Source organism: Arabidopsis lyrata (genome assembly GCF_000004255.2).
Source record: "Arabidopsis lyrata subsp. lyrata unplaced genomic scaffold ARALYscaffold_3, whole genome shotgun sequence".
NCBI classification, from domain to species: domain Eukaryota; kingdom Viridiplantae; phylum Streptophyta; class Magnoliopsida; order Brassicales; family Brassicaceae; genus Arabidopsis; species Arabidopsis lyrata.
The window spans coordinates 19,892,628-19,913,815 of record NW_003302553.1 but is presented as its reverse complement, the minus strand read 5'-3'; the positions used below and the strand labels follow the sequence as shown (position 1 = coordinate 19,913,815).

Genomic DNA, 21,188 nt, shown 5'->3' with positions numbered 1-21,188 from the left:
TGTGATGATGTGAATTTAAAGTCTCATTGTAGTTATTTAGAAAATAGTTTGAAAAGTGGTGATTTACTAGACATTGATGGAGATGAACTTTTTCTTGAGCTAAAATTTCTTAAGGAGCTTTTGCCAAATGAAAATATGAGAGCAAGTGATGTATTAAATTAAGTATCTTGTACAATCTTATAGTTTCCCATATACTATGATTGCGTATATAATTTTACTAACGGTTCCAATTACGGTTGCTATTGCAGAAAGGAGTTTCTCTAAACTCAAGCTATTGAAGTCATATTTAAGGACATCCATGTCGCAAGAGAGATTGATTTTTTGGAAGAATTAGATGTAGAAATTTTGATTGATGATTTTGCTTAAGATCATTAAGATAGAATGGCATTATTCATTCAGCCAATGTACTTTACTTTCCTTTATCCGATTGTTTTTATACAAAATAGCATTTTTTTTGTTACCACACCGGGTCTCACCGATGAGTAAGCCAGACCTGTCTCGATTGTAGGTGATGGGGGGATAAAAAACGTAAACAAAGACGATGAAGATTTATAGACAATTTCTTTAACCTTAAGCGCATCTATGGTTTTGTGCTGATAATGTGTTATGAACAAAGAGGATTAAAGAATTGTTCTCCTTGATATTGATATATTCCACTAGATACAAGATATATACTAGGGTTTAGGTTAGATACCAAGTAATCTAGAACCTTTTAGAATCTACTAATGGACATCGATATAACAATCATATTATTCATAACACTTTATTCTTTATGATCCAATGCGATTTTTTACCATTTTTCCTAAGTGTTTATTTCTCGTTTTTTTGTTTTAAATGTGAAATTCATTGATATGTGATAATCACTTCATATAATAACAGACTTTAAAGCTTAAAAACTGAAAAACATAGTATGATGTGAGAAAACAAAGCCGTTTACGGTTTTTCCGTTAATCACGTTTTCCAGTTATTTATCGTTTTTGATTATATATTTTTTTTGGTTTATTTCACACTTTTTTCCTTCATTGATTGAGTAAATTATGTTCGTTTTTAAGAATTTGAATCACAAATAAAGATTTTATTTACTATATGATCAAACAAAGATGAGAGGTTAATTTTTAATAAAATCTTCGAATATCTTTGAATTAATTAAAGAAATAATTTTGTTGTCAAAATTAGTGGAGAGAAAAAATTTAATATTTCCAAATAGATTCATTAAAACAAAATTGATTTGGATTCAAAATTTTCAAATTCCAAAATTATTCTTTCTAATTGCAATTAAACATTTTCTACAGATAAGTTTAATGGTGATTTAAGTAATTATGTGAATGATTACAAAATTTACTTCTCTTTTAGTAATATAAAGATGTATGACATCAAAATATTTTTGGCTATTTCATCATTATTCGCCTTATTTAAATCAGCATAGTTAAATCTTAACCTAATCGAAAGGACCACAAGTAACATATTTTATTCAAATTATAATATAAATCTAATAATAATAACAATCCCAATAAATGTTTTTTACACTTTTGAACCGTTTATTTTTTTTGGGTAAAAAGTTAAATTTTATACCAATTTTCTGATTTTATCTGTACAATGCTGAAACAGCTTATTTAAAGAGACATCAACTAGAAAGGGAAAGAAATACAGCCAAAATAGAAACCAAGAAGAGAAGAAGAGCACGAAGGAGAACCAGGGAAAGAGAGAAGGTGATCACGAATCGCACAGTCCAGCGCAGCTTGAGCCACAGAAGAAGGAGAGGAGGTGTTGGTGAAGATTCTTGCATTCTCGCCAAATGAGATAGCACGCAGCCTGGGCGATCAGCTTGATGATGACTGAGGCATGATGATGAGGATGAGACTTGCGTTGTCTTTTTGAACAGTTGTCTTTTTTATCACAATTTTTCCTTTTTTAAAAAATAACTAAAAATATATTTTACGATTGTGTTTTTAAAAGAGTTGCAATCCGAATAAATGTCTTCTACGATTGCGTCTTTTCATCGTAACTCTTCATAAAACAACTACAACCGTTTAGTTAAATCATTGTAAGATTTAGTTTATTTCACAAACAATTGCAGTTTTTGGTTTAACGATTGCAACTGTTTAGCTGAACCATTGCAACATTTAATTAATTTCACGAACAATTGAAACTTTTCGTTTCTTTTGTAAATCGTTATAAACTTTAGTTATCTACAATCGCGTCTCTTGGTGAAACATTTCATAAATTATTATTTCTCATTACTAAAAATGTATTTTAAATAATTTATAACCGTTTTATTGAACCGTTGTAATATTTAATTTATTTGACGAATCATTGCAACTTTTAGTTTTGTTTTATGAACCGTTGTAATCTTTAGTTTATTTGACGTATCGTTGCAACATTTGATATATTTAACGAACCGTTGTAACTTTTGGTATATTTGATATCCATGGTCGCGTTTCTCGGGTATAGTTTTCATAATTTTTTCTACGTTTTAAATACTTAAATATATTTTTGCTACCGTTTAATTCAACATAGTAATATTTGGTTTATTTGACGAACAAAAGAACATTTTGGCTTATTTGAGTAATTGTTGTAACCTTTAGTTTAATTGATTAACTGTTACAATATTTGTTATATTTGATTAACCGTTACAAACTTTAAAATTCACCAAAATCATCTCAAAACTCATTAAAACTCAAATCACTCTAAATTCTTTCTTCGATACACCCCCCTTAGTTGATGAATTACTACAATTTTTGGTATATTTGATGAACCGTTGTAACATTTTCACTTTATAAAAGATTTTTTGAACATTAGTTAAAGTTTTATATGTTTATTTAGAGTTGTATCTTTTCACCATGTTTTATTATTTTTTTTCATCACAAACGCTACGTCTACTCATTAAAACTTTTCACTTAATTTTTAAATTTTTTGTAATCGCATCTTTTCACCATGATATTTCTAATAATAATATAAATCTTAATAAATGTTTATGAGAGATTGAGAGTTATATCTCTTTATTATATTTTTCGTAAAGTTTATCTTGATTTATTGTTAATTTTTTTTTTTTTGAAAAGTAGTCTCAATTTATTGTGATTTTTCGTTTGATAATTTTCTTTTTAAAGATTTTTGAAATATTTTTTGCCGTGACATCGCGGATGGTCTAAGTCCTAATTATTTTAAAAAATAGAATTTTAATCAACATTTTTAAGCATGACTCTTTGAACTAGTAATACCGGATCGCGGGTTTTACCATTACCGGATTTACTAGAGATTTTCAAATTTTATCAGATTTAAAATTAGAGGATTGTAGCATTGGAGCCAAACATGATTAGTGACAGGGTCAAGAGTTTTACCGGTCCAACTGCGGTCGGGATCGGATCTAAAAACATTTCCGTTTATTAAACTCCGGTGTATCGGAGTATATCGGCGATAAGCAGAGACTCGCTTTTGGAGATGTAACAGAATCCAAAGACTTTTATTTAACAGAATCAAATCATTATTAGTTACAATCTCAAGTCTAATTACTGTATACTTTAGCTTATATATACAACACAAATTATACCAGTAAACCAATATTCAGATAACGGGAGATAACCAGTCAAACCATGATCGTAATACCCTTGTTAAAAGAAAACTCAGAAGAGGATTGGTCGATGAGAAAAGCGTTTAACAAAAAAAAAAAGAAAAAAAAAAAACGAAGAAGATGAAGAAACGTCGTTTAGATTTGTAATAAGACCTTCATGTTTTGTTAAGGACAAAAAGGACATACGGGGACCTTTAAAGTGATGACGTGGCAACTCCCGGAGACTTTCATATAGGAGATTTAGCAGCCTATTAAAGTTTTTTATGCACGTGAATATCAAGTTTGACATCTAAAGTCGTATGAATTGCGCGTGTTATGTCGTAGTTAGTCGTTCACGTTAGCAATAATCTACGTTTACCGTTTGTGACTTTTAAACTACGTTCATGAACCTATTACATATAAATCAAAATCTGGACCATAATTCTATTGGTGTATTGTTAGAAACTTAAAGTTCATATCCGATCCCTTTCTGGATGTTTCGTGGCCTACTTGCAATATTTTTGGAATCTTTTGACCATTTGTTTATCGAGTTTAGGACTTTAATCACTAAGGGAAATCATTTAAACAATTTGGTCACTTATTGACATGATTGTATGTTTTGATTGGGCATGTAAACAGATCTCAATATATATGTAACTACAAATTGTTATATATTTCAATACATTAATTTCAACGTGCCTGACAAATCCCAGTTGTTTGGATTCCAAAATTTCATTTTTTTATAACGCTAGCTTGTTAATAATTCACAAAAGCTCTCTCATAGGAAGTTTCATCGTCAATTCTTAATATATATATTATACAAAATCACAATTTGGAGTTAAAGACTTTTCTTCCATTAAACTAAAGTAGAGTCACGTTTGGAGTTCGTTGATAGTCACAACTCAACAATGACACATTAGAATATTCAAAGTTTTATCTTATTAAGCTGTGATTGACAATAAAAGTTGTAATCAAGTTATATAAGAGTTTTGAATCATCTTCATATTAGAACTAAAGTCAACATGTATCATATATTTCAGATCTCCGGCGAAGTTATCAAGGCTTTGGGGTTGAAGACGAAAATTCTGATAACAGTCGTCTTTAGTACCTTACTAATTTTGTCTGTAATGTTATTATCATTCTCAAACAACTTCAACAATAAACTTTTTGCTGCTACAATCAACGGTACAAAAATATCATCCATCTTTTGTCATTCATTGTTAACTCAAAGAATCCTCCTTTTGACTTTTTTTTCTTCATTTTCTCCTAATATATTCAGATGAATCCGAAACACCGGGGGATAAACTGATAGGAGGGCTTTTAACCGCGGATTTCGATGAAGGTTCTTGCTTAAGTAGGTATCATAAAAATTTCTTGTACCGCAAGCCTTCGCCATACAAGCCTTCCGAATATCTCGTCTCTAAGCTTAGAAGCTATGAGATGATTCACAAACGTTGCGGTCCAGGGACAAAAGCTTACAAGGAAGCAACAAAGCATCTTAGTCATGATGAGAGTTATAATGCAAGCAGATCAGATGGTGAATGCCGATATGTTGTGTGGCTCGCGGATTACGGTCTTGGAAACCGACTACTCACTCTTGCTTCTGTGTTCCTCTACGCTCTCTTGACTGATAGAGTCATTCTTGTTGACAACCGCAAGGATATTGGTGATCTCTTATGCGAGCCATTTCCAGGTACTTCATGGTTGCTTCCTCTTGACTTTCCATTGATGAAATATACTTATGGATACAACAAGGATTACCCTCGTTGTTACGGAACAATGGAGGAAAATCATTCCATCAACTCGACTTCAATCCCGCCGCATCTATATCTGCATAACCTCCATGATTCAAGGGATAGTGATAAGATGTTCTTCTGCCAAAAGGATCAAAGTTTGATTGACAAAGTCCCTTGGTTGATTTTTAGAGCCAATGTTTACTTTGTTCCATCTTTATGGTTTAATCCAACATTCCAAGCCGAACTAACTAAGCTGTTTCCGCAGAAAGAAACCGTCTTTCACCACTTGGCTCGGTATCTTTTTCACCCCAAAAATCAAGTTTGGGATATCGTCACTAAGTACTACCATGATCACTTATCCAAAGCAGAGGAGAGACTCGGGATTCAAATTCGAGTTTTTCGCGATCAAGGTGGATACTACCAACACGTCATGGACCAAGTCATATCATGCACACAAAGAGAGAAACTTCTACCTGAATTGGCTACACAAGAAGAATCAAAAGTCAACATATCGAACACACCAAAACTTAAAGCTGTTCTTGTCACTTCTTTGTCTCCTGAGTACTCTAAAAAACTAGAGAACATGTTTTCAGAGCGATCAAATTTGACAGGAGAGATTATTGAAGTTTATCAGCCAAGTGGAGAAAGGTATCAACAAACAGATAAGAAGCAACACGACCAAAAGGCGCTTGCTGAGATGTATCTTTTGAGCTTAACCGATAACATTGTTACAAGCTCAAGGTCTACATTTGGATATGTTGCTTATAGTCTTGGAGCATTAAAGCCATGGTTACTTTATCTGCCAAATGATCTCAAAGCTCCTGATCCGCCGTGTGTTCGATCCACGTCGATGGAGCCTTGTTTCCTTACTCCTCCGACTCATGGATGTGATGCCGACTTGGGAACTGAATCGGGGAAAGTTGTTCCTTTTGTTAGGTATTGTGAGGATATATGGGGGCTTAAGCTATATGATGAATTATAGATATTGTTTATCACATTTGATTTCATTGGATTGTTGAATTATTGAAACATAGGATAAATGTTATATATCTTTCTTTTCATTTTCTTCAATTATAATCTTTTGTATGAAGTTATGTTACTGCATGGAAAGAGTTAGTTGTTTAAAACGTTTACGAGGTTTTGTTTAGTCTAAAATAGTAAAAAAGAAAGTAGATTATGCAAAATTAAATGGATAACTTTAAGGAGGGGTTGATATTCTAGCCTTTGGGATTGGATGCGCCCGATTTGGATATCAAAACTTGTGGGGATGAGTTAGTCAATGAGGCAAGTCGTGGTGGTCTCTTTCTCCAAGTGAATCTGTGCGTTTTGAAGTAACAAAAAGCCGTTGGTGAAGTTGTCAAGTGTGAACACGAGTGCGAAAACCTTCAAATATGGCAAGTGGAGATCCTTCTTTTTGACTTTTGTCTTCTTATTCTTTGGATGAATTGGGACCAATTCCTGGGGAACAAAAGGAAGCTTCTAAGACTCCGAGTGGGTCTCCAAGTCATGGTATTAACTGGTGAGAAGTTTAATATACGAGATTCTCTTTGAACTTTGCCATTTCTCTATTTTGAGGTCATCTCCTAAACCAGCTCGAACATGTGATGGTTTCCTTCGATCATTCCTCATAAAATTGGTGATTTGTCGATGAATATTCATGGTCAGCTCAACAATGGACAAATATCTCTTGTTCAAAAGGCTTAAAATGTGTATGCAAAATTGGTGTTGGGTTGTTTTGGTGAGCTTTCTCAGTCATGTCCGGATGGGAGTTAATGGTCTAGTACGGTTGTGAATGTAACTACATGGGTAGTTAGTCTTCGGATAGGTAGATTGAATTCTAGAAGTAACAAATCTTGGACAGTCATTTCTTCTTTTCCCTTAACATGTTCCCCAAAGAAGAACGTCTCTCCTTTCTCTTCGGCTAAAACATCATGTCCGTTTGATTGCGGCTTTAGTACAGTCCATTAGAAGAAGAACAAGTGTCACTCTCTTTATTGGTTGCATGTGTGAGTCTCACATGAAGATTGTTAAACTGCTAAAAAGTACTTATGTCTCTTCTTCTTTCTTTATCGTGTTGTATCGTAGATCGGACAAAGGTTAGCGAAGGGAGATCATAGAAAGCTTGTAACAATCTTGTGGGAGCTCGAGATTGACCTAAGTACTAGTGGATTCTGTAGTCAATCTCCACCGAGACATTAGCTTCTGGTTTAGAATCCGAACTCATAAAATATTTGTGTTCTTTCTTTTGCATGTGTTTCATTCTCTTGCAAATCTTATTCATATCGAATAAGCAATGTCTAATAAGGAACTAGTAGTTGATTAAGATTCACTGTTGCGATACAAACCAACGTGAAATATTAGAAAATAATAGTCTAATATATATGCTAAGTCCAACTATAATTAGTATGAGGCTTTTTGAGAAGAAGCCTAAAAACAAATCCGTGCGGACTTAAACACTTGGGCTCAAAGCGGACAATATCATATTAATGGGGAGTTGGAATGGGCTTAGAGAACCCAATAATTGGTATGAGAGCCTAGATCGAGAAAAGTGGACCTAGGAGAGTGGGCTTAGGCCTATGATCGGTGTGGGAGAAGTCCTCAATGTGGATGTAGGATTCACACTCGATTGTCTTTAAGTATTTCAGTGGAGAAAAACTCTTGTAAAATCAGAAAATGAATATGAAAATTCGAAAGGGAAATTAACCAAGAAAAGAAGTAAAGAAATTTGACAAGAGCGAAGTACAAAATGCCTTGCGAAAGTAATAAAGAGAGAAAGTATATTGTATTGCTTAGAAGTAATCAGTAAAAAGATTCGTCCCCCAAACTCATAATCGCATTGATCCGCATTAATCATGTAGGTTACAATTTGACCGAAACGGCTTGAATTTGAACTATCTTGGGCTTCGCATGGATCTACTGAACTCTTTCTTGCTGACTCCGAACTCCCGCGTTTTGACGCTATCGCGAGCCTCGAACAATATTCTCCTCGTTTCGACATTTCTCTATGCGAACTGTCTGTCGAATAAGAGCGAACTCCATACTGGCAAGGATCGAGCTCTTCTACTAGACTGAACCGAACTCCCGACTGGTTAAGCTCGATTCTTATAATAAAATATCTTTAATTCCAAGAGGATTATTATGTAATAATGACGTGGACAGATCCAAGTGGATCCTACCAAAAATGTGTGGGATCCGACCCCAATATTTAGCCCCCCAAGTCTTGTGAGCTGAGTGCTCGGTTGGGAAGACTTAAGTAAACACTAATTAATGAATTGAGATCTTTAACACTCTGGAATTACTCCATGTTTTACGCTGTTACGCCGATCTCGGATAATCAAGTGATTTGATATCCCTGACAACCGTCATCATTAATTTCTTAATTTTATATTAATACTACGGAGAAAACTGTCCCGCTTCCCAATATTCTCGAGGCGGTCTTCTATCATACTTTAGGATTCTAAGAGGTAATATTACTTTTCCTTCTTATCTTCTTTACCTAGAAAACTTTCATTCTCATTACAGAGGTCGTTGTTTTCTTTCGGTAAAAACCCATTTCATAAAATGTCGAACCTCCCTTCTGAATTTCGCGAATATGAGGCTGATGATCTCGAAGCTCTCATGGGTGAGGGAACCGAACCTCATACCCAAACTGGAGGTGAGTTTGATCTTCACCCTCAGAGTCAATCGACCGTTGATTCTCTCAACGATCTCCGTCGCTTATGCCACATTCCCCCCGAAGTGGAGATGGTGGTCCCAGAGCCTTACGAGTCTCCAGAGTCGGGGCGCGAGGGTTATTGCTGCGCCTATGAAATTTATTTCAAAGGGTGCGGCTTGTTCCTTCCCCTTCCTGAGATACTTCTTACCTACCTCAACCATCTGGGAATTGCCTTCTCTTAGATGTTGCTTAACATGCTCCGGTATCTTATGTGTACCTTCACTGTTGCGGCGGAGGCGGGCTACACGTTGGGCCTTAGCGAACTCTTGGAATTATTCTAGGCTCACGAATCCCAAACTTCTGGGTACTATGCCCTTTATCCGATCGCAGATCGGAACCTTATTGATAGCCTGCTTTTAAAAGACAACGCCTGGAAGAAGTTTTGGTTCTTCTTCCGTATAAATAGTTTTTCCGTTCAGAGTTCTTCCGAACTGCTCCGAACTCACTGGTCATCGAATTTGGGTAGAAACTAGGACTTAAATAAATAAGTTTCTCAGGCTATTTCAAACTGCGTTAACACTTTCTCGTTTTCCCGCAGGTTCCCAAATTCGGCCAGTTCCCTCTGTTGACTTCCTCAACTTTTACAAGGCCTTCCTTGAGAGGCTAGTTACTTAGAATTCTTTTACTTTGGAGAGAATTCATGGTGCCGGACATTTTGTCAGAATGGGCCTTACTCATCCCGTCGACCCTCCTCCTGCTGAGATTGATCTCTCGAGTTTGAATGCCCAAGATAGGAGAAGGATCAGAGAAGCAGACAAGAAGATCAAAGATCAGATCTCCCAGATTGGAAAAAAACAAGAAAAATGCATCCCTCGTCGGGGACGACAAAGTCTACCGGAAAACTCTCCTAGTTGATGACGGGTCCCTTGAGGGTTCAAAGTCAATGGTGGTCACCATAAACAATGCTCCTTCCTCTACCCCAGCAGCAGACATCATGGTCCCTGCCACTGCTGAAGAAGGAGGTCCCTTAGATGGCTCCTCTTTTATGAAGATGAGGAAGGCTGAGGGACCTGAACCCCCGCTTCAGGGAAGGTCCAAGAGCACGAGGAAAGCCGAAGCCATTTCTTCAAGTCTTCCAGTTCCTGAATCTGCTGACGTTCAGGGTAGAAATCCTGATTCAGGAATTGTTTTGAGAGAGCCGCTGAGTTCAGGGATGCTACCCCCTAGGCGTCCTCGAGGTAATACATCTAGAGCTCGATCATCTCCGAGCTCAGGACTCGTTGCCAGAGCTTCATCTCCATCAGGTAATCCTCAATTAACCTTTTGATACTGGAGATTAACTGATTTTTTAAGGAATTCTATATTCATACAAATATCTTTACTTTAGATAAAAAGAAGATTGGAAACATCTTTAGATGTTTCCACACTCGCTCTGGGAAGAAACTTCCGTCAATTGGGCACTGGAGGGATGACATCAAGAAGATGTATATCAGTCATTCATTCCACTCTTCTCAGGTTTGACTGTTTGAATCTGTAAATATTTTATTTTGAATCTCCTTTTTCTTATCGCATCTTATTTTATCAGGAAACCCTGGATGTGAACAGCATCATCAACCATTACGAAGAGGAGCTCACCAAAGTTTCCAAGAGAGCTGCTATTGCCGAAGGAGAGATTGAGAAACTCCAATCTTCCAACCAGCTTGCGAAGGAGACGACTGGTCTCGACTCGGCTCGTCAGAAAGAAATCGAGCAACTCGAAAGATCTGGCGAGGAGACGAGGAAGAATTTGGCTGAGACAAAGCAAAAGCTAAAAACTGCCCTTGCTGACCAAAACTTCGCAAAGGGCGAGATCGAGCTTCTGAAATCAGAGCTTAGCAAGGTCAAAACAGTTGCTGAGGAGTTCGAGCGAAAAAATGAGTCTCTTTCCAAACTGAAAGATCAGGATGTTCGCAAGATATCTCATGATGGTCGGAAAGAGGTTAAAGGAGCTGGGTTCCTTCTTGGCATGCAGGAATTTATCTCTGCAGATAAAGCTTGGAACAAACTTAACTCTGAACGTGATGAGATGAAGAGAAATCTCGATCTGATCAAGGAGATAAAAGAAGGAAAAATTAATTTGGCTGAAGAAAAGGAGACAGTTGGCGCTGAGCTCGCTGAGACTGAAGCTAAGCTAGCTACTGCTCCTTAGCCATATTTAGATTTGCAGAAATTTGCCTCTGAGTTCGCTGATTCCCCTCCACTAACCGAACCTAATACCGGTTTGTCTTTGGACGAGATGATGTTAACTGGTTCCCCCAGTGCTCATTTTAATGAGTTCGGAACCAATGTTGACAAAATTTCTTTGGAACGAACTCAGGAGTTCTCTGGTCAGGATCCTGCTATTTCCTCGCTTATGGAAGATGACTTTAGATCGAGGAGCAAAACTCCTCAGGACGCTAGCTCGCTTAACCCTGAGGTGGTTCTTACAACTCAAGATGCTGCCGTCGGGGGTGCTCTTGTCTCAAGCCAAGTAGGAGATGGAGGCGGTTCGCCTATGAATGAATGATGGTGATTGTACTCACCTTTTATGGGAAATGTCCCTTTAATTTAAGACATAAAACTTGCTTTGTTGGCCATGGGGCCGTTTGTTACTCTTTGAGTTTTTTGCCCAAGGAGGCTTTTATTACTGTTTTGAATAATTTGCCCAAGGGGGTTCTTAATTAAAATTTCTTTAGAAAGAAATATTTAATTTTGGTGGAAAGCATCGATTTTACCTAGAGGGTTTGCAAAGTTCTCCTAACCGAAATGGTTTAGAATTATAGGAGAGATAGGCTGATCAGACCTACTTGCCTTTTTTAAAGAAAAAACATTAGAATTTTTCCTCGGTCTCTCGGTTGCGAGGTTAGAGCTCGGCTTACAAAAATACTTCGTGATACTTCGAAATGTGTTCGATTAGAAAAATCTTAGTGAGAACTGTTTGCTTTTCTTGAAAAGGACAAAAAAAGGTTTAATACCATTTATTAACTGCCCTTGAATTTCACGTTCGAAATTTAGTTTACCTACTAGGTGTTAAGTGATACTTGAATAACTTATGTTTTGTAGGTCTTGTTTGTGAATGTACACGAAAATCGAAAGGTCGTAACTGTCAGATCAATAGATTGACGTTTAAATTCCTTTTTCAATAAATACTCAAGTGAGTAATCTTATATATTTTTCCTATATAAGGAGAGTAAGATTTTGGGAATTTCCCAATAAACCTTTTCTTCACAAAGAACTTTGCAGTTCTCCTTTTCTGAATTTCTTGTTTTTGATGGCCTCTCCCCAAGGCGAACCTTCTGATCCTAATCCACCACGATTCCCTTTAAGCGAATCTCTTTTTTCCCACGAGGGATGGATTCACTCCACAAGGGGTGGCTATTCCTTGTTTTCTTTCTTCCATGTCTAAGGAAGAACAGATCGAGTGCCATGAATTCATGGAGCAGGTTTGAACCCGGTACCAATTGTTTCAAGGTTTTAGTTGATAGATTTGTAATGCATCTGTTCTTTGCAGATCACGGAAAGGTATGTTTTCCTCTGCTCCGAAAGGCAAAGCCTGAGAAGGAAACGCCATAACCTCGAGGACCGAATTGCTAGAACTGAAAGGAAGATCCGACGTTTGGAGTCGGATGTTCACAACTAGGAGAGAAGGGGATTTGACTCTATCGCTCGCATTCCCGGCTGTCTTCGAGAACACATCAGGTTTCTGAAGAAGCATTGGGATATCTACCAAAGGAGCCTCGAACCCGACGAACGCGAAAACGGTTCATCATCCGACGAAGTTCCTTCTGCGAACCCTCCTCCTTCTTAATTATTTATTATTTTGTAACATACTATTGGGCTGGCGGCCCAGCGACATTAATTATATTTCCCTTTTTGCTTTAAATTTGCCGATTTACTCAAATCTTATTTAATACGTTTAATCTAGGGAATATAATTAGTGATTAACTCGATTACATTTTCCACGAAGATAGTAATTTCAGAGTTTGGGAAATCGTCAATTGATCCTCTTAAATGTGATTGAGTATATTTCGAATATAAAGTAGGTGTAGCTCATTATTGAATTTAATCAACAATAATTCTACAAAAATGTTCAAGGAAGGTAATTCTTCAGAGAATCCCTCCGACTCGTTTAAAAAGATAAGCGATAATCTTCTGGAAACGTCAGACATCGAGTTTGTAAAAACAGAAGCAGCCGGCGAACCAGAAGAGTCACGCCCATTGGGGTGGGGAACCAGCATTCAGGTTCCAAATGTGTTAATCAAGAGATTATCAGCTCAAGATCGTGTCAAGGCTAAAGAGTTTATTAACAAGGTATTGTTCAACCTAGTAACTTGACTCCTTTCGTTGTTTGTTAAACGAAGCGTTTTGTTTTCTCCAGCTTATTACTCGGCATAACGAGCTCGAAGATGAGAAAAAGAGATTAGAAAAAAGAGAATGGAACTAGAGAAGCGTCGCCTCGATATTACTCGCGAGCTTCATCGCCTCGAAGCCCATCCTTCTGATTGGATCGAGATAGGCCTACATGAGTACGGAAACATGCCAGGTTGTATCCTGAACATCCTTGACCTCGCAGGCCAAGGAGCAGAGCTATTCCGTAATCCAAGACCCTTCTAGATTTGGTTTTTGCTTTAGCTGAAAATATTTCTTCATACATTGTTCGCAACGTATTTTTATATTTATGCTCGAATATTAAATTTATAAAAACAAGACTCCATGATTGGAATAATATTTTTATTTTATAGCTGGACTCGTGTTGAGCGAGCTGGCTACGTACCCAAAATAGGATCAAGCAAAATCGTAGTTCGATATACTTGTTTTAGCAATAGAACTTTTTCAAGTTGATGATGTTCCAAGGCCTTTGAACGGGATTACCGTCAAGGTCCTGTAAACGGTATATGCCATTTCGGATTTTTTCTATGATTTGATAAGGGTCTTCCCAGTTAATACCGAGTTTTCCAGCTCCTTCTTCTTTTGTGTTATCGAACACTCGCCTTAAAACAAAGTCTCCTACATTTAAAGGTCTGTTTTTCAACTTTGAGTTATAGTATCGAGCGGTCAACTGTTGATAGTTCTGAAGTCGAATAAGGGATTGGTCTCGCCTTTCATCAATTGTATCGAGAACGTCTTCTAATAATTTAGAATTCAGTTCTTCGTTAAGTGGAGCTTCGCTCCGGCGTAAACAGGGAACATTCAGCTCGGCTGGGACTACTGCTTCCATCCCATATACTAATGAGAATGGAGTTTCTCCCGTTGCTCGTCTCGAGGTTGTTCGATATGCCCACAACACAGGTTGCAGCTCGTCATACAAACCACCTTTTCGAGCATTCAAACGTTTCTTAAGATTGCTGAGAATGGTTTTATTGGAGGCTTCCGCTTGCCCATTTCCTTGAGGATACCTTGGCGTTGAATAGCTAAGTTTTATCCCCCAAGAGGAACAAAAATCTTCAAATTCATTTGAAATGAACTGTGGACCATTGTCCGTTACTATTTCGTAAGGAACTCCATGGCGACAAATAATGTGTTTCCACAAGAATGTCTTTACCACAAAATCTTGTATATTTATGTAAGCTTCAGCTTCGATCTATTTGGAAAAATAGTCCGTTAGAACTAATAAGTATTGGACGCCTCACGTTGAGCGATGCATCGGGCCAACTATATCCATTGACCATCTCATGAAAGGGTATGGAGCGGATATAGATGATAAAAATTCAGATGGCTGGTGAATAAGAGGAGGGTGCATCTGGCATTTTTTACACCGTTTGGCGTACGTAATCGATGCAGTCAGAAATCATAGTTGGCCAGAAATATCCTAACCGTTTGATTTTGAAAGCCATTGCTCGTCCTGAAGAATGACTGCCGCAAAGCCCTTTGTGGACCTCGCTTGTCACTATTTCAACTTCGGGCCCAAAAATACATAAAAGATAAGGATCACTGACGCCTCGCTTGTACATTGACTCTTTAATTATACAATACTTAGCGCTGATGATTCTTAATTTGCGAGCTTGCCATTTGTTCGATGGTAGTTCTCCATGAAGAATGAAATTTTTGGTGGGTACCCTCCAGTCAGCCTCCCAATCATTAGCGGAAGTATTATCCTTGAGTATAAACTTCCTTTGTTCCGGCTCAGAAGGAATATCAGGATCATTAAGCAAAACTTCTTCATTATTTGCGGTATCCGGAAGTGACTGTTCAGCTCGAGATGGTTCTTTAATGGGAACCACTTGATCTTTTAGTTTTCTTCTCGGCTTTCTTTTAGGAAGTTCTGTTTGTGGATTAAGCTCGTCATTTTGAGACTTTGCTCGTGATCTACTGACAACAAGCGAACTGTTCTTGTTGTCGGTATTTAATTATGGAGTTTCGATATGCTCGACCTCCAAAATATTATCGTTTCCTGTTTCTTCATCCAAAGTACTTCGTGAAGTAATACATTCAACTGGAATCACTCGCTTAAGTTCGGGATTTGAGGTAGAAGCTAGGGCAGCTAAAGCGTCTGCCGAAGTGATCTCGCCTCGAGGTATTCGAACTAATTCGAATTCTTTGAATCTTCCAGCTAACTTTTTGACGGCCGAAAGGTAGGCTTCCATTCGAGGTGTCTTAGCTTCATAATCTCCAGCGAACTGGTTTACAACTAGCTGAGAATCACAGTAAGCTATTATTTTTTCTGCTCCAATTGCAAGAGCAAGCCGAAGTCCTGCTAAGAGAGCTTCGTATTCCGCCTCATTGTTCGAGGCTGGGAACATTAATCGAAATGATTGTTCGATTATTTCTTTTGTCGGACTTTCGAGCCTAATACCGATTTTGGATCCTTGTTTAGAAGAAGAACCATCTACGTGTAATTTCCATGTAGAGTTTGTTTCGATAAAGGTTCCATCATCTAATGGCAGTTCGGTTAGAAAATCAGCTAGAACTTGTGCTTTTGCGCTAGTTCGACTTTTATATTCTATATCGTACTCACTGAGTTCGATAGCCCATTTCGCCAATCTACCGGACTGACTTGGTCCGTGAAGAATTGAGCGAAGCGGATGAGAAGTTAAAACTTCTATCGGATGAGATTGGAAATAGGGTCTAAGTTTCTAGCAGATATGACCACTGCTAAAGCTAATTTTTCCATCATGGTATATCTCGTTTCCGGACTGGTAAGAGATTTACTTATGTAAAAAATCGGCTTTTGATCACCTCGATCCTCTCGAACTAAAACCCCACTTACAAAATGATTAGAAACCGAGATGTAAAGATAAAGTTTCTCATCTTACTCAGGTTTTGAGAGAACCGGTGGTGTTGTTAAATAAGTTTTGAGTTGATCGAAAGCTGCTTCGCATTGATCACCCCACCAAAATTTCTTGTTTCCTTTTAAAATTTGATAAAAAAGGGAGACATTTATCGGTAGATTTCGAGATGAAACGATTCAACGCAGCAATTCTGCCCGTCAATCGTTGGACCTCTTTAATGTTTTTTGGCGAAGGCATCGTGACGAAAGCGTTAATCTGATTGGGATTTGCTTCTATTCCTCTTTCCGTGACTATGTAACCTAGGAATTCTCCGGAAGACACACCAAAAGAACATTTAGCTGGATTTTATTTAATTCCGAATTCATTCAGAATTTTGAAATATTGCTCAAGATGAGTGATATGCTCGGATTTCTTAAGAGATTTCATGAACATATCATCGATATAGACTTCCATCAATTGGCCCAAATGTTCTGCGAACATTTTGTTAACTAAACGCTAGTATGTTGCCCCGACATTTTTTAGACCGAATGGCATAACTTTGTAACAGTAGATTCCTCTATCTGTTATGAAGGACGTTTTCTCTTCGTCTTCGGGATTCATCATGATCTGATTATATCCAGAAAATGCATCCATAAATGACAAGAGTTCGTTTCCGGCTATTGATTCTACAAGCCGATCAATATGAGGGAGAGGAAAGCTGTCTTTTGGACATCCTTTGTTAATGTCAGTGAAATCGACACATACTCTCCACTTTCCATTCTTCTTTTTGACTACCACGGGGTTCGCTAACCAGTCCGGGTACTTTACTTCTCTAATTGAACCAATTTTCAAAAGCTTATCAACTTCGTCATTGACCGCTTGAGCTCGGATAGGACCCAGTTTTCTTCTTTTTTGCCTTATTGGTTTAAAACTGGGATCGATGTTTAATTCATGGGTAATGATACTTTTGTCGATTCCGGGCATATCTTTTGCCGACCAGGCAAAAGTATGTTTATTCTCTTTTAGAAATGTTACCAATTGATCTTTGATTTCTGAATCTAAAGTAGTACTGATTTTTACTTTTCGATCTGGAAATTTGGAATCAATTTCAACTTCTGTGGTAACTTCATTCGAACTGAGACCACTTGGGTAACGCAAGGTGCTTCCTTGCTTAGCATTTATCATTAGTTGCTATTTGAGCTTTAAACGATGTCCCATGAGGTAGCAAGAACGCGACGTTTCCTGATCTCCTCGAATGGTTCTGATTCCTCCGAGAGTCGGAAATTTCACACATTGGTGATAAGTTGAAGGTATAGCCTTCATTTGGTATATCCACGGAGTTCTGAGAATTATGTTGTAAGCGGCCGGTCGGTCGAAAACAATTAATTCTACAATTTTTGGAACCCCTGCGGCGAGCACTGGTAGTTTTATGTTTCCTAAGGACATAGATGTGTCACTCGTGAAAGCTACTAATGGTGCCGGTGGACCGATAATGTTGGCTTTACTGATTCCCATTCTTTGCAAAGTACTTATAAATATGAGATCTACCGAGCTTCCAGTATCAATTAGACACCTTGTCACTTCGAAGTTCGCAACATCTAAGGCTATCACAAGAGGATCGTCCTGAGGCCCTGTTACTCCTTGGGCGTCCGAATTGTCAAAAGAGATAGAAGGTATTTGTTCATTTGACTGAAAACCCATAGCCGTTTTGAGTTGCTGTTGATTTCTTATGCCTTTTGATTGATCTGATCGAATCTCGGCATAATTTGGATCCTCCCATTATAACATAGATCCTTTTTTTAGGAGTGTTCGGAGTTCTAGGCCCATTGGGCTTATGTTTATTTTCAGGAGGATTAGAAGCTTCAGATTCTTCTTTTTCTTTGTGATAAGACTCAACAAATTCCTCTATATTGAAATTAGCGAGCTCTCCAGCTGCCCACAGTTCGGTGAGGTGCTTCTTGAGTACGCTGCAATCTTTGGTGGAGTGCCCGTTTACTCTGTGAATATCGCAATAGGCACTCTCATCTCTAACCCAAGTATTAGGAGGATTGTATCTTCCTCTGCTTGGGGAGGGTTTTCCTACAGCATTAGTAGCAGGATTAACTCCGAACCTTTTTTTATCTTTAGGTTTGAACTTTTTTGTCGGATTCACAACGACTAATTTAGCTGGCTGATGTTTCTTAGCGAGACTAAGTTTTTCTTCCTTTGCCTCCATCCAATTGTTAGCTCGGAAGAGAGCATCCTGGATGGTTCTTGGACGATTGACAATGAGTCTTCCCGAAATCGGGATTCGTGCCAGAGTCCATTCCTTAAAGCGCATAGGGCAGCAGCATGCGATACCCCAGGAATTTTGGCTATCACTTCTTTGAATTTAGCGATATATTTGCGAAGTGGTTCATTCTAACCTTGGGTTAGATTCCAAAGATCTGCATCAGAAGTTGCCTTTTCCATCAACATGAAATATTGTTTTAGGAATGCAGAGAATAATTCCTTAAAACTATCAATAGTTTCTGGTTCTAATTGGGTGAACCATAGCAGAGCCGGTCCGGATAGATTCTCGGAAAATAGTTTGCAAAATCCGGCATCTTCTTCGCCTGGTTCTAGATCAATTCTGCCTACGGCGATCTGGAAAGTAGCGAGGTGATTTTTAGGATCTCCTTTACCATCATATGTTGGTAACTTAACCTTTCGAGAATCTTTGATCCGAAGGTTCGAGATTCTCGAGGTAAAGGGTGTTCGACGAATTTCTTCGGTTACTCGATCGATCTCAGGCGCCGAACTGGCCGCCTAATGAAATTTCAACTTCATTTAATTAAGCTCTTGACGAACTTTGATGAAATCATCTGATAGGGTGACATCAGGATCTTCCATAAGGAATCCGTCGTCAATAGGATGATTTCCCTGACCCTGGGGAATTTCTTCCCCGGTTGGATTAGTCTCATCCCCTGCGGCTGCCTGATTGCTAGTACTAGCTGGCTGGCCTATTGGAGGAGTTTGAGTAATCTCGGGCCTGTTTTGTGCGCGAGTTGCGAATAGCCTGCGCTGATGCGTTGTTGTTCGCGCTGAGGACAAATTATCTAAACGGCTTGAAACAACGTTCTGCGCGTTTGACAAATTTGTCTGGCTGGTTTGAACACTCGTTAAGGTTATCTCGATTGAGTTCAACTTTTCACTAAGAGTGGTGTTGGCACCAACAAGTGTACCCATCTGATTGGTCAGATTGGTGGTTATCTGAGTAAACAAGGTAATTGCATCGCTTAATGCTTGCTGATCTGCCATAGTTTCTTGGTTGGGAAAAAAGGATTAAAGAGTTTTGTGGTAGGTCCCCACAGGCGGTGCCAAAATGTGGATGTAGGATTCACACTCGATTGTCTTTAAGTATTTCAGTGGAGAAAAACTCTTGTAAAATCAGAAAATGAATATGAGAATTCGAAAGGGAAATTAACCAAGAAAAGAAGTAAAGAAATTTGACAAGAACGAAGTACAAAATGTCTTGCGAAAGTAATAAAGAGAGAAAGTATATTGTATTGCTTAGAAGTAATCAGTAAAAAGATTCGTCCCCCAAACACATGCGTTTGAGGTTTTTTTTTTATAGAGAAAACATGATCAATGCGGTCATTTACTACTCATAATCGCATTGATCCGCATTAATCATGTAGGTTACAATTTGACCGAAACGGCTTGAATTTGAACTATCTTGGGCTTCGCATGGATCTTCTGAACTCTTTCTTGCTGACTCCGAACTCCCGCGTTTTGACGCTATCGCGAGCCTCGAACAATATTCTCCTCGCTTCGGCCTTTCTCTATGCGAACTGTCTGTCGAATAAGAGTGAACTCCATACTGGCAAGGATCGAGCTCTTCTACTAGACTGAACCGAACTCCCAACTGGTTAAGCTCGATTCTTATAATAAAATATCTTTAATTCCAAGAGGATTATTATGTAATAATGACATGGACAGATCCAAGTGGATCCTAACAAAAATGTGTGAGATCCGACCCCAACACTCAATGTGACACGACAAGAAACGTGCTTCAAGAACCTCGCGAATAAAGGGTGCCGATGCTAGGGTGCCAAGATTTTGCTAGAAGGGAGACCTAAGGTTCATGGTTCTTGCTTCGAAGGGAAGATTGTTGGGATACAAACCAACATCACATATCGGAATATTAGAAAATAATAGTCTAATATATAAGTCAAGTCCAACTCCAATTAGTATGAGGCCTTTTGGGAAGAAGCCCAAAAACAAATCCGTACGGGCTTAGACACTTGGACCCAAAACGGACAATATCATACTAATGGGAAGTTGGAATGGGCTCAGAAAGCCCAATATTCACAAACTGGTATCATTGCGTTTTGATATATCATGGATTTTAACGTTTTTAGCCATACTATATGTGTCAGTTAGAGTCTTTTTGTTGTTTCTAGTGTCTTTTCAGGTTTTTATACGTTCGGGACGAATTTGGAGATAAGGGACCATTCTGGAGCTAAACTGGAGATTTAGAGCTGAAGAAACGATTTCGGTGTCAGACCAAGGCGTGAATGTCAACCGACACCCCTTGGTGTCGATCGACACCACACACGGCTCAGCAAATGTCTTGACGGTTTAAGAGTTTTAAAGCCCGAAGAATCAACGCAGAAGACTTCCCTATTTGCAACTTTAGTCCCTGCATGTTTTTGGAGTCATTATAAATAGTTTTTAGGGTTTTTCTATTTCATTATCTTAGATCTTGTTTTTGGCTTTGTAAAACTCTGTGCTTGAATCCATTGGAAGATAATTAGAGAGAGCAACATTTCAGAGATTTCAAATCTCTGTAGAGAGAAGAATCATTCTAAACTCTATTCTCTTTTTGATTTCTTTATTGCAATCTTATTCAAACATGTTTTATGTTTCATTAATCATGTCTGAGTAATCATCCTGTTAGGTTTAGGGATTCTCATTAGGGATTTAGATGAAATAGTAAATCGATTACCTGTTAGGATTAATCTAAAGAGTTCTTCACCCTAGGTTGTTCTTAATGCGAGTTC

At 38.1% G+C, this 21,188-nt stretch overlaps 2 protein-coding genes across 2 annotated transcripts; both read left to right on the top strand.

Annotated features, from left to right (window-relative positions):
* Positions 1 to 4,470: 4,470 nt before the first annotated feature.
* On the top strand, positions 4,471 to 6,416 carry LOC9322025 (probable fucosyltransferase 4). The gene is made up of 2 exons (XM_002885913.2): positions 4,471 to 4,732; positions 4,827 to 6,416. The coding sequence occupies exons 1-2, from the start codon at positions 4,570 to 4,572 to the stop codon at positions 6,263 to 6,265; spliced, it is 1,602 nt and encodes a 533-aa protein (XP_002885959.1). The 5' UTR covers positions 4,471 to 4,569; the 3' UTR covers positions 6,266 to 6,416.
* A 3,303-nt stretch (positions 6,417 to 9,719) lies between these two features.
* LOC110230142 lies at positions 9,720 to 11,483 on the top strand. The gene is made up of 4 exons (XM_021032140.1): positions 9,720 to 10,242; positions 10,326 to 10,453; positions 10,524 to 11,075; positions 11,145 to 11,483. The coding sequence occupies exons 1-4, from the start codon at positions 9,720 to 9,722 to the stop codon at positions 11,481 to 11,483; spliced, it is 1,542 nt and encodes a 513-aa protein (XP_020887799.1).
* The last annotated feature ends 9,705 nt before the right edge of the window (positions 11,484 to 21,188 follow it).

Bases quoted from the DNA above. Each gene is read 5' to 3' on its own strand.
- LOC9322025 (XM_002885913.2), top strand. From the start codon at position 4,570: ATGTATCATATATTTCAGATCTCCGGCGAAGTTATCAAGGCTTTGGGG. The intron at 4,733-4,826 runs GTACAAAAATAT...TAATATATTCAG, and splicing joins TTTTGCTGCTACAATCAACG to ATGAATCCGAAACACCGGGG.
- LOC110230142 (XM_021032140.1), top strand. From the start codon at position 9,720: ATGCCCAAGATAGGAGAAGGATCAGAGAAGCAGACAAGAAGATCAAAG. The intron at 10,454-10,523 runs GTTTGACTGTTT...TTATTTTATCAG, and splicing joins ATTCATTCCACTCTTCTCAG to GAAACCCTGGATGTGAACAG. The intron at 11,076-11,144 runs GTTGGCGCTGAG...TTAGATTTGCAG, and splicing joins TGGCTGAAGAAAAGGAGACA to AAATTTGCCTCTGAGTTCGC.